This window comes from Centruroides vittatus, unplaced genomic scaffold (assembly GCF_030686945.1).
Source record: "Centruroides vittatus isolate TY-2023 unplaced genomic scaffold, ASM3068694v2 contig_878, whole genome shotgun sequence".
In the NCBI taxonomy this organism is placed as follows: Eukaryota; Metazoa; Arthropoda; class Arachnida; order Scorpiones; family Buthidae; genus Centruroides; species Centruroides vittatus.
The window spans coordinates 715930-733848 of record NW_027122570.1 but is presented as its reverse complement, the minus strand read 5'-3'; the positions used below and the strand labels follow the sequence as shown (position 1 = coordinate 733848).

Here is a 17919-nt window from a genome sequence, read left to right as displayed (position 1 = left end):
ATGAATAATTCAATAAACGAAGTTTTAATCTCCTTCACCCAATATCATAACCTACTTATTTCACGAAAATCTTGTAAACGATGAATATATTTAATATTATTTTCGACCGCAAGGAAATTTTTATATAAACTGATTTTATAATCACGTTAATTACTTACCGTATTGAAATCGTACGGTGATTGTTATATTTAAGCAGTCTTTCGTTATCGAATTTACGCGACTTTAATCACCATTTAACATATTATTTTATAAAATAATAAACTTATAAATAATACTTTTTACGAAAAAAAATTAATTCTTAAACTATTAGCTGCACTTTTCGATTCAAAATTATTTCCGTTTTATTTAATGTTAAGCTTACCTAAAACAATGTAAATATGCAATAAAAAATTAATTAATTTTAAATAAATGTAGATAAATTCACCTTCGCTTATCTTTTCTAAATGTCTGCATAAGTTTGTCAAAAAGGAAAAGTCGAAAAGACGATCAATTTGACGAAGGCTTCTACTGTATTATCCGTTAAGAAAAACCAATGTGATAACGGTCGCTCCATTAGCCAATAAGAATAAAATTTTATGCGAATGCATTATCGCAATCGACAAAAATTGTAATTTGTCTCGAAGAAATTTCCTTTTTAAAAACTGTTTCAAACAGAATTTATGAACGTTTTTGTTTTAAATAATAATGAAATTATAAACCAAAAATACGGGAGGAGACGTTTGCTATAAATTTTTAATGTATTATATTATAATTTATAAAATTTTAAATTACCAAATCGGAATATTAAATATCTTTAAATAACTTATATATGTTGTTATCCAAATGTCTACATAACTTAAGAATAGGTACAGTACAACCAATACTTGAATGTCCTAAACAATTTTGTTTTCGAAAATAGATGTTTTTAAATTTATTGCACGAATTAAAACATAAAAATTACTTTAAAAAAAGAGTTAAAGATAAAGATCATCGTATTTTCTTTAAAAAAATTCAATATTTATTTAAGTAATTATCAAAAAACAAAATATATTACGGATATTTTTATTTTTAAGATCAATTATACACAAAATTTCTGCATCAAATACACGAAAACAGCTTAAGTTAACATAATTATTATTGTTACCCGAAGCTCAATTAATGGAATGCATTAAATTCTGTTTAACACTAGGGCAATCATCGTTAAACCAAAGATTAGGAGTTTTTTAATCACTCGTATCCTGATCATTATTTAACCGATACAAGTCATTAAGCAAATACACAGTCCCAATTTTAAACTTTAATTTAAAAATATCAAAAACTATAAAGATTACTAAACCTAACCCTATCATTTCAGTTTCGACTACTTTATAATTAATTCATTTAGATATATTACGATTGGTATTAATTTTAAGCCGAAATGAGTTCATCTTACAATATTATTTCTTATTCTTGTTCAGAATTTTATACGCAATTTATTTAGAGGAATGGAAGTTTTAAAGCAGATCTAGTTATTGTACAAGTCGAATTTCCTTTCCACAAATAAATTATAATATGCAACCAGTTTTGTACCGGATATTTTTGATGGAATGAATTTAATATCTAATTAGACAAACATCAGTTGGATATAATTTAGTTTCGAGTTTCCACATTATTAAAATTATATAGGATTTTTCAATATTAAATATTAGATTTATTACATTTCGAATAATACAAAGTTACAATCACATCCGATGATAATATAATAATGAAGTTTTTAGATAGTTATTTTTATTGAAATATGAATTATTAAGAAAATATTAAACTACTTTTACAAACGAAATAGTTTCTAAAAATCGAATAAAAATTCCTACTTCTGAAATTAAATATATTCTCTTCCTAGTTAAGTGTTCTCGAAATAATTATTTCTTACAATAATTATCAATATGCCTATTGTCACAAAGGTAATTAAGGTAAATTATTATAATCAATCTTACCTTAATACACAAAGTTGAATTTTTGAAATACAGTACGTATTAAAATTATAAATAATCAGTTAATCAGAGGTCGGTAACCTTTCCATTTTGAGTGCCAAAAATGTGGGTTTATCGCCTGAAAATGGAAAAGAAATATATCCAATTCTCGCAGTTTACTTTAAACTTGCCGTGTTTTATTATTTTTATAATAATATAAATAATCTTGGAAATTGTTTAACCGATATAAGCTGGATCGACTATATTGAATCGGCCGAGAGATATTGTTACAAATCCAAAAAAGACCGAATTGTAAAATTGCTGTTTGACCATTAAAGTATTCTAAATATATGCTTTCGAAGAATAAATATATTCGGTCAGGAAAATTGCATTCAATTTTACAGGCATTTCTACCTCATTCTATACAATGTTTTGAAGAGGGGAGTTGAAATGAAACGATTGAAACACTCTGCGGGTAACGCTTTACTCTCCAAAGTCTATACAATACCAAACATTTTAAAATAAAAAATAACATGACATTCATAATGCGTGGCGCATTTGCGAAGAAATGGGAAACGCATACGTCTCTGTTGTGGTTGATATTGTGAAACTGTGACTCACTGATGTATTTAGATGGATGAGGTGTGTCGGTAGAGCGGATATGCTCCTAATGAGGCGTGGTTTGGTCGCCTCTGCAATCAGTTATGCAGCAAAAAAAGCTTTTCTCCATTTCTTTGCCGGACCACTATCGTCTTTATATAATACCGGTTGGATTATTTGATCAATTCCGAAGTAACTTATATTGATAAAGACTTTCCATCAACCTTAAGAGTTTCGTTCGAGTTTCAAGCATTATTGTTATACACAAAATAAATTTCAAACATGATTTTAGCTTTTACATTTTTTATATTTTATAAAGAAAACACGCGTTCTAATGGAATAACTTTATTCGTTTATTTTATTTCAAAGAAATATACATCTTACAGAATATTTGTCGTTATTTATAAATGATTTTAAATATTTCTTGACACTTATATTTATTTTTTGTACTAATTTAAAGAAATACATTTGTGAAATAAGATATAATTTACTATCGTCGTATACCTTTTGAAAATTGTTAGTGGACGCTTAAATAATTGAAGAACACATGACAATAGTGCGCTAACTCACAAAGTTATAGTATAATTAGTGTTCGTTTGAAAATGTATTATTTCACGTGTTTTATCCATTTGTAACATCGTCTTAGAGTTCTAATTAGAAAAATATTAATAACTTCTTACAAAATTATTGATGTACTTTAATAAAGTTACAAATTATAACAGACATATTTTGCTTTGCAAGTTTAAAACTCTTTATCGTTTATGCCTTTACAAGTTTTCAAAATTAATATTATAGTTTAATGTGATTGAATAATAGGCCTATATATGATCTAAACTCTTATCTCTCTTCAAAAACATAAATTTGTATCTATATAAATCAAAGACGTTAGCTTACATCTGTATCGAATTAATACAAGCTTCAAGTCTATGATCTCAGTAACTTATATGTGAAAAACATTTGATTTGAATAAATAAATTCATTTTATTCTTAAACACTAACACTATTCACATTCATTTAATTTAACAATCTGAATTGATAGCATTACTTATTACTAAATTTTTTCCTATCATTTTCTTATTTTATCGACATCTGTTTCGTGTCATAATTCACACAACTTTCAAATGTTCATTTTCAGAGAACGTTAATAATATCTTGTTGAAAGATTGGTTTATTTGAAGCCAACTACAGAATAATAATAGGGAATCGTAAAATAATAATTCGAATAAAACTGATAAAGTTGTTTGTAGGTCAGAAATAAAAGCGGCAAAAGTTTAGAATTTAGAAGGAGGGAAAAGGTTTTGATTTTATTCTTTCATAAAATTACTTCTATTTAATTTTTTCCTCCATTAAACTTTTGAAGACTCTAATAATTGTTATGAAATCAAATGTGGAGATTATTACAATTAAGATATGTATAAAAATATTACAAATCTGCCAAAATATTTGTTAGTTGTAACCTTTCATTTTTCTCGTTTTACTTTAAATATTCTCTTCCGCACTTTTTAAACGTCAAATTATTAAAGTTTAATTCATAAAATAAAACTGAAATTTCCTTATTTTTTATTTATTTTTGACAAATGTTACTGTAACTTTTGAATTAATGTAGTATGCTAGTTCTAAATGCTTATCTCGTATCCTTTATTGTCCAGTGCCCGTGAGCTATGCGTAACACGGTTAGATTTAAGCGATACAAATTACATTTTTCATGAAAACTCTTAATTGAATGTTCCAACCTACTTTTAATACGATTAAATTGTTCATAAATAATATATTAAAACATTTATTCTCATAAAAAAATAATTTTAGTCGATGTATAGTACTGATATTTAAATATTATATATATTTTTAATATTTTAATTTAAATTAAAATGATATAAGTACTATAGTAAATTATAAAATGATCAGATGGAAATAAATTTTAAAATAAATGAAGTATGCGTTATATTAATTAATTTATATTTACATATATCATGTTAATAATGTTTTCTTTAAAAAAATTAATAATTATATTTGTAAAATTGACAATTATAATAGTAATTATTTTTCTTACAGGAGGATGTCCTCTAAACGGAAAAGCCCTCCTACCAAATTGTCAACAGATGAATTAAACAATTGTTCTGTGAGTGGTAGGTTAGACAGCGAAAATGGTTTGGATATGGACGACGAAGAGAAAGATCCAGACGAAGATGATCCACTCTTGTCTTGTCACCTAGACGACGACGACGATGACGAATATTGCATTAGAGTCGATAATGGCGACGTCGATTCGTGTGACAGTTTGACGAGTGATGGAGCCGAAAGACCAAATACTTTAATGTCCAATCGTAAACAAAGATTACTTCAAAGCGTCTCGTCTTCAGCTCGATCGGAAACAGCTACAGATTCAGAATATGATTCTGAGGGATGTCAGAGTACAGATTATGCTCATCAACGTCCAATAACGACTTCGGGACAAACAATGAGTCATATGTCATCAGAAGCAGTAAGCAAAACGGGAAGTCGAAGATCAATGGACGACGTATTGAAAAAACTAACGTCGAAAATGACAACTAGTGCAACTCTTAGTGATATTAGGAATACCGATATCGTTAATAGATCTCGAGTAAGAAGAGAGTCGAATGAAAGTCGAAAATCCATGCTCAGGTGGTTATTTTAATTATTTATTTTTAAGCATATCACAATAGAAATCATAATATTTTTACTTACACGACGAGATAAATCATCTTCCGAAAACTTAAAATATAAATTTAACAGAAATCACGATTTATATTAAACATAAAACCAACAATCTTAAAAACATATATTCTCATACTTTTTAAAGTATTTACTTGTTTACTGGGAACGTTTTGAGAGAGTGTTCACAGTAAACAACACTTTGAATAAAATATAATTATATCGGCATATCCGTATAATGCGTATGTTTCTTAATAAATGTTACTTGTACAATCTATTGATTATATCTACACGTATATTTTAAGATCGAGATATTTCTTTACATAAAGAATTACATTTATGTAAGCCCAGAAAAATATGTAATAAGCTTAAATTCTGACAACTTGATGACCATGCTGTGCGTCACCATTTATCATGGTGTCATTATATTCCCGGTTGGGCAAGAATTCTATTTTTCACCTTCAAAATAAGTTGTTATTCAAAAAATTCTTAGATAAGATTATCGTAACCATGTCATTGAGGCAACAGCATCTGAATTTGATTAATTTCACTTTTTATATACGTTAACTAAGTTTTCCAGTTTTTTTGTTTCTTAAATATATCTTCTTTTGCAATTTATTAGCACTGAAAGTTAATTGAGAAAATAGCTTCTTGGTTTAAAGATATAGGATATAGGCTATATATGCATACATACATACATACAAGTGTATCTGAATCTCTGTCAGAAAATTTACATACATAAACTACGATAAGCGAATAATTATTTTTTTATCTAAACTCTCCGATTTAAAAGAATTCCTAATTGAATTTTTAGTGATTAAATCAAGGTTTTTACGACTATGAACTAATTATTATTGATCAAAATTAAACAAATTTGTGACAAAAATTAAAAATAAGTAAAAACGTTTCTAGTAAACATGGGTCAAAAGTAACAAAAAAGTGTGACGCTTGGTTAATAGATCAGCCCACATTCACTGATGCAAAGTCGTTTTGAATAACAGTTATTTTAAAAACAGGTGCTTTTAGGATCCACGTTTACTAGAACTTTTTTACTTATTTTACTCCGTACGAGTAGTTTATGTATGCGAATTCTCTGACCGGGGTTCAGATACACTCTTTATATAATAATATTATCAGAGAGATCATGAAAGATGATATAATTTCTAAAATTTTATTTATATACTGTATTAATAGTCAACTGGAAAACTGGTTAAGAAAAATTGTCTTATCTTATGACTAAGTATGAAATAATCTATTAAAGATGAAAAATAGTCGATAGAATTATTACAAAACATTAAAAGAGTGGAATTATTTTTTAATTTTTTTAATATTTACCAAATCAATATAATACATTTTTATCACGATATATTAGAAGACGATCGTACAATTATTTTAAAATAGTATTATAATTATACAAAAATTAGGCATTGACAACTGCAGTTTATTGTATGCTTATTACAAAGGAACGAATATTTTCATAAACTTTTTGCTTAAACAAATGAAAGTTTTACTTAAAAAAAGAAATTATACACTTATATAATTCATTTTCATAAAAATTTACCTGTACTAATAATGTCTTCAATTCTTTTTCTTGAATCTAAAGACAAATACAGCATAAGTTACGAAACACTACAAAAAGTATGCTTATTAACAGAACAATGAATAGCTTATTCATTATATATTTTTAGAATTATTCGTAAATGAGTTTTTAAAAAAATTAGAAATACTAACCTACCTTGTAAAATATCCATCGTTTCCCGTAGACGATGGTTAAAATAGTAGATTACAATGAAATCTCGAATCTTAACATTTGTTAGTAAGAACCAGTCTTAACTTTCGAGAAAATATACATTTCAACGTATCGTAAATTATATCAGGGTGTAATTTAACGTAACAACTTTCTAGCTAAATTTATCTTTCGTTGGCTCATTTCCACGTAATTTTTTTTCTTTTCGTTTTTTTAAAGGGAAAGAGACGTTATGTTAAATTCCCAATATGTTAATAGAATCTTAGCTGATATCGCACATTTTTAAAGTAAATTGCCAAATATTTCAATCTATAAAATATATTTCGTTAGAAGAGTATTTAAGTATAATTTTGATCGAATTCCCGTAAATGCAAAATGGCGAATTTTGAGAAGTTCACATTCAGATTTGTATTAATATACAACGAATAGAAACGTCAATTATCTGGAACCGAATTGATTGCTTCTCGTTATATATTTAAAGATATAAATGTGTATAAATCGGAAAAGTTATCTAATAAATAACAGGAGATATTGAAAGTTTTCTGATTTCAACTGTAAATTGCATCGACCAATATCGCATTTGGACGGTTAGGCCTATTAAATAAAATCTAACAATTTTTTTTTTTCCTTAAAACTATTTTCATCTCTTTTGAAATAATCTAATTTTAAATACAAAATACAAGATGAATATGGCACAATAATTCTTTTACCTTTAATAAACATTAAGCAATAAGGAATTTGCCTTACATGCATGGGAAATGCAATAATATATCCTTGTGTGGTACTTTTTATTAAACCATTAGGTGACAAGAATGTATCATAGGCCTATATGTTATTTTAAGAAATATATTGTGATTATATTGTAAAATTACTGTAAAAATAATGTCTAAATACTAAGATATATAAGCAATTTTGCTTGATACTAATTCAATTGTAATGTAATTTCAATTTTTGTAATGACTAAGCAATGTATTTAATGCATCAAAATAATTATTGCATATGAATTATTTTGTGCATTTATGAGCTTGTTTTTCTCGAATCTCACAAAGAATAATTTTCTCGTAATTTTAATTATAAAATTGCATTTCCTAATTAAAAATATGCAAATATCTAAAAGTAAGAAACACAATACTTTCATTAAATTTATAATTCGTACTTTATCTGATAAAACAAATAAATAACGTATATATTACACGACATTTAAAATAATAATTAAAAGTAGTCAAAATTTTATCTTTGGAGTATTAACATAACATAAATTATATTAATCAAATACAAGATTTTTAATTAGATCTCTTAAGTCTAATTTTTTTTAAAATTTATATTTAAATAAACTATACATAATACACGAGATTGTATTCTGATGGAAATGAAATTTATCGAATGTTAAGGAAGTTAATTACATTGTAATCCATTGGCATAACATGATTAAGAATTTTCTAATGAATATCAATGATTTACATTCAATTAATTTTTTGTATAAAGTTTAAAAATTAGGCAATTTAGATTTTTTTGTCTATTTCAATATTAATTTTTTATTGCGATAATTTTGCAATGAGAATTCAATTACAATTTGTATAAAAGAACGTTAACTCTGAGAATGTTTTAAAAGAGGCATTGAAAAAGATCGAAAGTGAACTTTAGAACAGTTTTTTTTTCCCGTTTATTTTTGTTACATTCGAAATGTCATTGGACGAAATAAATTGTTGTTACCTTCATTTAGTAAAGTCAAATTTGGCACCTTTCACACAAAACTATTTAATATATCTAATAGTTACACTATGAATTACAGTATTATGTCGAACTTATCGCAATAGATTCGTAGAATCCTCTAGAAATCGGTTTCGATCAGTTTATCCTATGGAATGTGCTCTTTCGATGATCTTTTTTAAATTGTATAGACATTCTATTGCCGAAATATCTGTACAATTTCAACATTGCCAGTATAAAATTATCTTCTCTATACTTCAAAATATCTTTCATATCTAGCAGTTTCTGTAATTTGGATGCTTTGTTTTATGCTAATTTTAAAAAATTGAGAATCTACGAGATCGTAAAAAAGATACATTAAAATTAATTAAAATTCCTGTATTAAACTTTATCAATAAGTGATCATACGTAACAAACTAAGCGTTAATAGCAGCTATTACTTTGCTAAAATTATAATTAGTAATATATTAACTAAATAAAATTTATTTTTTTCAATTCAAATAATTTGTATTTCTTTTCTATGTTTGTTTATAATTCCAAAGTACAGTACATCTAATTCCATATTATGCACTTTTCTCCAAAAAATCATTTCTTATCTACATTAATCATTTCGTTTCAGAAAAATGAAAATTGGAATTTTCGTGATAATGTATGCATATAAGTTAAGCCTATGTATGAAATAGCTTCATTGAAACGTAACTTTTAGCTTTATTCTGCATAGTAAAATTGTTAGTACAATTTTATAATACAATCATTTCAACTATTGTTGACATTTTAGTTTAAATGTCGTTCGAACTTGAAGTGTACTGCTTGTTAATATACCGTATATATATTTAATATATATTACAATACTATTAAATTTAATAATGTATTCATTAATTATTAATATATATCTTTAACTTGTATTTGTATATAAGTAAAAAGTTTTCTAACCTTTTTTGTAATTTTATATCTGCGCAATTTGACAAGTATGCTAATTATTTAGCATGTTAATGATTTAAAATTATATTTCTAGAATTCAAAATATCTTTATCAATCACTGAAATGAATAAAAGTTTTATTATTCGACAATGTATAACACCTTTAGAGAACATAAATTAGCCTGTAAGTGAACTAAACACCTACTTAGGGCATGGAGTATGAGACCTCAAATAGAAATAATCATATATTAGGCTACACTATTTATAAATGTTTAATTAATTAATGCTACATTCAAGAGTTGGCGTTTTGGACTTCCCGATGTGTTAGCTCCCCATTGCTTTACCAAAAGTAGATTTGGTGAATCAGTGAATTATACAATAATTTAAATGCATTTCATTTACACTATGCTTCTTCCTACGTTCAAGATAATTCAATTTCTTTTAATAGCACAATATCTTGTTAATGATTTATTTATATATAAATTTTGTATTCATATTTTTCATTTCATTTTGTGAAATTTTTGTACTGAACTCCATCTTATTCCTACCAAGTACTGCACATACAATAGATTCTTTGCCAAATTAAGAATGATGATAAATAATTTCATTTGACTTGATTTGAATTTTATTTATTAACTTTAATTAAATTGAAAGCCTTGTTATGCATTGATAATAAAATTTATTAATGTAACAGAAATGAAATGTTAATTCTTATTTTTGTGAAATATTCGTTCGAAAATTTTCTCTTAACTTACAGAATTTTACCAATAAAACTTATTTATTTAAATATATTCTAGTATTGTTTGATGAGGTGTAAAAGCCGAATTTTAAAAAAGAAACTTTCATAGAGTTAGAAAAATATTTGACTTAAATATTTTAAAATATTTCTATCGGATTTTGTCTTATAAATCTAACAAGAAAAATTTATTTTCAATATTTGAGAAGTTTTTATTTCTAATTTATTTAGTTTCTTTTATTAATGTAGCCTATTTTTATTATTGTAAAGATTTTAAAATGTAGGCTAAATAATAAAAAAAAATCATTAAATTTGTCAGCTACATTAAATTTTCTTTCGTGTTGTTGTTTATTATTGATATAAAAACTGTAAAATTGGTTAAGGCTGCCCAGCAATGAAAAAACTTAACCAGTCCTTTAACTAGTTAACGTAAATAAAAATTAAAACCTAGATTAAAACTCTCTAATATTAGTTGCTAAGCAATACTTAAGTTCAATATAATATTGGGACAAAAAGCAAAATTTAATTAGATCATTGTGACATTTTTTACTATATTTTTAAGATAGATCTACTGAGAGATTTGTTTTTATCGAATCGATTAATTTTAATTCAAATTTAAAAAAAATAAATTAATTAAAGTTAATTATTTCAAATAGGATTGATTAATGCTTTCGATCTATTTTAGTCTTTATAAATAAACTGATATTTTCTATCAACGATTGACGACATTAAAGTACAGGTATCATACGTTAAGATTTCATTAATTTACGTTTAGTAGCCAATCTAATCGCACAATTACTCATCTTTGTGCTACGTATTATTATAAGGATGCTGATCTAATGTTCAACGTGTTGATTGAGTTATTAGTTCTAACGAAAACGCGTCCTAGATTTAAATAACTTTTTTTTTTTTTTTTTTATCGCACTACTTAGATAAAGATTGGAGTTGGCTTACAATGTAAAATCCACAGAATTTTAGAGCCTTTGAGGGTTTGAATCGTGATCTGAAATCGCTTATAAACTCTAAATAGCTATTTTTGAATAAATTTCTTTTTGATCAATGGTTTATTACAATTAAGTTAGAACATTTTAAAGACTATTAAGTATATCGAGCCTAATAGCAAATTTAATATATTAGAGAAAGGAAGAAAAATGAATAAAAATACGAAATGTAGTAGTTGTCGAAACGTGTATTGTAAACATATGCTAAAAGTTGATATACCGAAAACAAAAGTCATAAAACCAGTTAGGTTCATTTAAAGAATTTTAGAACAACACGCGGAAGAGGAAGTGACCTCGCTTTCGACCTTGGCTTCCTCACTAGACAAGTGACGTCCTTGTTAGGTCGACGGGTGCGAGGTGAGGAAACAGATAAACTTCAAATATGAACAGAAATAGTCTAATCAGATAAAATGTATTTATAATGTTTACACAGGTGTGGCCAAAATATTTCGCTATTGTATTTTAATGAATTCGAATTAAGAGTGTAAACAAAACATCTGCCATATTTACTTCTGTTCATTTTTTAATCGACGAAACTCATTTTGCAATCTGTTTTAATTTTAAGTAAATTTTTCGAATTCATCTACTTAAATGAGCTTTCAAAATGATATTATTTGTTATATTAAACAAAATTATTTAAATGTTTTTTTATTTATATTTCTTCAATCTTTTAATATGTATTTAACCGTAAAAAAAAAGGAAGAACAGAAGAACATACTGTATGTATGTAATCAGCATTAATGCATAGAATATCTCAAAAATTTGTAACATTTAATATAAATATGCAATTAATATCTTACATAATAATTATCCACAGCTTGAATTTGAAAAGGGAAAATTCTGATAAATATTATAATTTTAAGAATAATTTAATGATAAAATAGTGATTGTAAGATATGTAACCGTATTTTAATTATTGTTTATATATATATATATATATATATATATATATATATAAATTATAAGGCAACTATTGCCGAAATAAATATATAAACTTACGTTTAATTATAATAACTAGCAATTAAATGCGTCTGTGATATTGAAATGAATATAAAACATATGATGCCATCTGTCGCTAAAATTTCATATTAAGTAAATTCAATCTGATTTAAAGTGAAGAAAATTAATGTAATACATTCATTTAGAGAAGTCTTAAATTTGTAATGCGATTGTTCTGTATTTCTATTGGAGTATATGCTGAGTAAAATTCATTTCAAATCTAATCTAAGGTATTATATAACAATTACGAATTACTTCATATTTTTATACTTCATAATACATAAGATAAATGATAGTACTTACAAAAAATTATTATAATGACTTATATATATATAAGTATTCATTTTAATATCGAAAATATTTACTTCACATGAATTTGTATTCTATACAAAATACATATAATGATTAATGTTATTTTATATTATATATGTGCATATTACATAAAATAATTTTTATATTAAAAACTATACTTTAGAGAAAATTTGAAATTTCTCTGCTTTGTGATAAGATCTTTTCAACATGAAATTTATAGAGTGATGTCAAACTTATTACCAATGAAATTTCTTGTTAAATAAAGATGTAACTTTACAGTGAAAATAATTATTTTTAGAGAGTCATAATTCACGATAAAAAATGTTTCCCCTTTTTCAATTATAGCGAGGATTCCATACCCTCCATTACAGTACATGTGGATAAGGATAGGCCAATGGTAGTTGTGGAGAGTGAAGCATTAAGGGCAGCACTTGCTGGAGATAGTGTAAGTGAAAAAGAGAGAAAATTGACAGAAATGATCAATCAACTACAACAACTCAGGGATCAACTGATTGTACAACAGAGACAGCATGTTCAAGTAGGTTACTTTTAAATTGATACCTTTATTAATAAGTGGCACGTACTACAGAATAAGTTTGTGTAAATAAGTCCACGTTATGTACATAATATAACATATAATAAACAACTAAACATCATGGAATTAAAAAAATTGAAAAAAAAGCAATTATAATTAATCTTGCAGTTTGTCGATGTGATTTCAATAGATCTAGTATGAAATTTCTAATATATTTTTTAAGATACTAAATTTCCAGTTTTGAAAATATTAGAAAACTGTATAAAATAATTATAAATTAGTCCTTAATATTTCAGATTAAATTTTCATTTATAAATTTAGTGTTGCATATCATTTTAATATAACAATGTATAACTAATTAATTCAACAAGCATAGGCAAAAGAAAAATTTACCGAGTCAAGTTATAATTAATTTTGTCCCTTTTAATAGTGCTTTACAAAAAGTTATAATTAAATCTATTATCGTAAAATTAGTAACACGATCTCAAATTTGTATTCTAAATTGAACAATCCAATTTTAAGAAGAAATTAAAATGAAGCAAGCTTTTATTATACAGTGTGTCTTGGGAAAACTACTATTGTGTATTTAGAGTGTGTATGTGCAATTTGCTTTAAAGTAACTTAAAATCGCATTATAATATTAAAATAACAAAACATTCGTTTTAATAAACTATAGCATGACTTTCAAGTAAATCTACAAAGAAAACAAAATTTAGTTCACTTGCATTAGCCTATATCTGTATAAGCTTATATTATAAATTGTTTAATAATAAAGGAAATGAGTTAGAAAGAAAATTACATTAATTTAATGGTATAAGGATCGTGTAAAATTGATGTTTTGTGTCAAAAATTACTAAAACAAGTGTTCTTGCATGTAAACATGACACAAATCAACGGTCTTGTAAAAGTTTAATGATCTTTGGCGGTTTATTTAAAACTTTTTATGAAAATTCACTTCAAACTTTTATGAAGGATAAATAATAATAGAGAACAAATAGCAATTGACCATTAAATTTGATTGATAAAAAGTCATTTTAATAATTTTCAGATCAAGACAACATAACACTACTTAAATGATTTGTTTCGGATTAAATTTTCTAACACACTTCATCAAAGAAATTATTCCTCAATATATATATTTAAAATAAAGATCTAATAATTTAAATTCAAATTAAAAAAATATAATAGAAATCAAATATGTCTATGAATATTATAAAAATTATTACATAAAACAATATTAAAACTCCATAAAACACATTATCGATTGAAACATTTATTTGAATAGAGTTTTTGTTTATTTATAAATTCTAGAATAAGAAAAGATTATACTAGAGAAAAATCGTATTTAAACGGACGAAAATAATTAAGTCCATTTGTCGAAACTAATACATTATAGTTAACAATGTCATCTATATCTATGGTACAATTAGTTTAAAGATCTGTTTCTTCAGTTAAATCTATTTGAGAATTGATTAATTGTGAAATGTAATATGGAATGCTCTATCTACGAATTAATCTTTTAGTATTAAATATCATCCGTCACGCATAATGGGATTAATGATACGGAAGCGTCAAGCTAAATGTGATCTGAAAATAATGCCACTAAATAGAATTTCTGTTATGTTGGGAAGTTGTCACTAGTGCGTTGCCATGTTGGGAAGCTGCCACTAGTTTATTTTTTGACAAGTGCGATTAATCCTATATTGTTTTATGTACTCTACTTTTTCATTTACTTCATTAATAGATCTACAAACCTGTTAAACTTGTAGACTTGTTAAAAACTTACTATTATTATTTTTTTCTAGCTCCCCTTTTCTATATTGTTTTTACTCCAAAATGTTAAACGTAACCCACTTATCGAATTAAGTTTTTACAGCAGTCATATTCGGTATATAGCCTATATAAAATTTTTAAATATAAATTACTAATATAATAGTTTTTAATTTCTTAAGATAAGTGTATTTATAATTATATTATTGTAATAAAATGCTATTAAATAATTTTATAACAAAACTTTTAAATTTTAATTACTGAAAATATTACTGAAAATATTAAAACGAATGATTTTAATAACTGATTCTAACTTTTTTTTGTTGTTAAATTAAAACTTTAATAATAATAATTTTGAATTAAGTTAATAATATTTTATGCTGTTTAATAAGTTTATCACTTTAACTGCATTCGTAGTGTAAATGAAAATATTTGGAGCAGGATTACCTAGTTTATTTACTTGTGGCCTTCGTGCAATTTACTGCCTTCATTGAATTAAGCGTAACATTGAATATTTCACAATTTATTTTGAACCGTTTATAAACTCTACAGTCATATTTATTGTATTTATGATATATTATAAGTAATTTTCCTAAGTTATAATATTTAAATGCTAAGCATAGGGCAAGCAAGATTATATCTTTTTATATGCATAAAACTATATATACTTCTAATATTCTTCATAAATAAACCGGTCATCTGTAATATGAAGCAGATCTTTTAAGCTGAGAAACAGGACAAAGGTTTCAAATTTGAAAAGAATACCGAAAAATAAGATAATTTTTTTCGCAATTGAATAAAATGAAATAAAATTAATAACGACGTCACAACACTAAAAATAATTTTTTAAAATTAATTTATAACTCAAAAGAATAATCGGCCGTTTAAAAAATTTCCGTTTAAGCTATAAAATTTTTTATATATAATATAAAAAATTTTTGCTTATGAACTCTCTAAAATAATAGGCTATTTTGTAACAATTTAATCAATTATATCAAAAAAATTTGTTTCCAGAGTATCGAAATAACTAAGACAAACGAGATATTTTTAATTAACTTCGATTTAATTGAAGATAAAGAATCGCAGAAAACACAAAATTTGCGACAACAGATTTTTATCGTCATGCAAGCGATGACTGAATTTTGAGTTTAATCAACGATTCCATCGCTTATAATTACGGCAATATCCAATTACGTTCAGAAATTTTCCATTAGGAGTAAATGGAAAGTCAAAAAGTGTGACAAATCGAAAGATTTGCATTCTTTAAACTTATTGTTAGTCCGGTAGAGTAGACGTGAGTCGGAGTTAACAGATAAATTTCTCACGCTGGAAAAACTAGAGGTACGCCGGAAAGGGATGAGGGAGAGTGTAATGCGACACGCGACATCTGGTGTCTAGAAGGGACAGCGAGGCGCCGTTTCGAGACCCGACGGTATCTCGGGGACAGTGTCGAAAGATATGGCGTTGATGGATAGGTTTGTAGTTCGCTTCTGTCGACTCTCCGTTGTATATGACAATAGCTCGGCGCGATAATGAGCGCTCGCTTACTACACTCGCACAACTTTAACTGCCTCTATTTTCGGTAATTGTTCTTCCGTTTCGTTTGTTCAAGTCTCCTAAACTTATACAAATGAAATGATTTTAACAATATAGAAAATAGCGATAACAACTCAATGGTAAATTTTTATTCAAAGCTGGTATAGGCCTAGGTCTTTTCTTAATTTGAGTTACTTTTCTTTCGGATGGCAATAAGAATATTTTGTATTCGTCTATATTATTCTATTTATAATATAATATAGAAGAATATGTTATTTACAGTGAAATTTTTACTACATAAAAAGTTTTATTAAATTAATTATCTTAGTTTTTAAATGTTTAGGAGATGAAATAAATAAAGTAATAATTATTAAAATAATAGCATTTTAGAGAGGTCTATTTACGTGCAAGTTTTATACCAGGAATTTTAAAAACTTAAAAAAAAGTATATAATTACGAAAAACAACCTTTTGATATAATTTCCATTAAATAAGATGTATCATGCTAAAATACTTACAAAATTATTTCACTATTTAGGATCTATATTAGCTATTAATTTGAACTTCAATACAGTTAAATAATTAAGTAGTTTTAAGCTTGGAAAATGTTCACAATAACTACATTCCAATAGAATTAAAAAAAAATGTAACACTGCCTATTACATTCCAACATTTTCTTCGTGAATATTTTACAATTGGTTTCCTTAGCCCAACAAATTTCACTTATCAAGTTTCATTCACATAATGATAAAGTCAAGATATGGAATCAATGCAAAATGTAATGATCAAATTCTCTGAAATTAAAAAGGAATAATTTTATCTATAATGCGTATAGTTATAATTGTATAGTGTATTCATTTATATACAAATAATATATAATCATTTTCTGTTTACCTCTTATAGTAATTAAAAATGTAAGAAATGAATTACGAATAATCCAAAATAAGAGTATAATCAGCTAATAATTGCTGAAATAGTCTATAAAAGTTTAGAAATTCAAAAACGAAAAATGAATTCTATCATGTATCATTATTTTATATTAATTTGTATATTAGTTTAACATAATTCAAATAAATCGTTTTATTATTTACAATCCTTTAAATCAAGGAATTATTATAAAATAGTTGCTAGTTCACGCATAACAGTTTCAGATTAACTGAAAATATTTCTTAATACACTTACATTATTCCTAAGCTCGCATTAACTATCCGCAACGTCTTTAATTGTACACCTAATTATTTTCAGTTTTAGTGTCTTAAATATATATTTATCAATTATAAAAGTTTTCTACAAATAATTTCTAGAAAAATTGAGAAAATATTATGTAAAACTGTATAAATTATTAAAGCAAATCTCGCTTTAATATATATCTTAGCATTTTTCCTTCAATTAAAACTGCCAAACTACATGATAAATAGTATTTCTAAAAATAGAGTTTACTTAACATTTATCA

General features: G+C 25.5%; 1 protein-coding gene across 9 annotated transcripts in view; it reads left to right on the top strand.

Moving 5' to 3' along the window:
* The window catches only part of LOC136983191 (transcription factor Sox-13-like), a 377109-nt gene that overhangs the window by 324015 nt on the left and 35175 nt on the right, over positions 1-17919 (top strand). For all 9 annotated transcript variants that reach the window (XM_067279851.1, XM_067279854.1, XM_067279856.1 and 6 more), the window contains 2 exons: positions 4581-5171; positions 12972-13164. In XM_067279851.1, coding sequence (XP_067135952.1) covers positions 4581-5171; positions 12972-13164 — 784 coding nt within the window. The remainder of the gene's footprint in view (positions 1-4580; positions 5172-12971; positions 13165-17919) is intronic.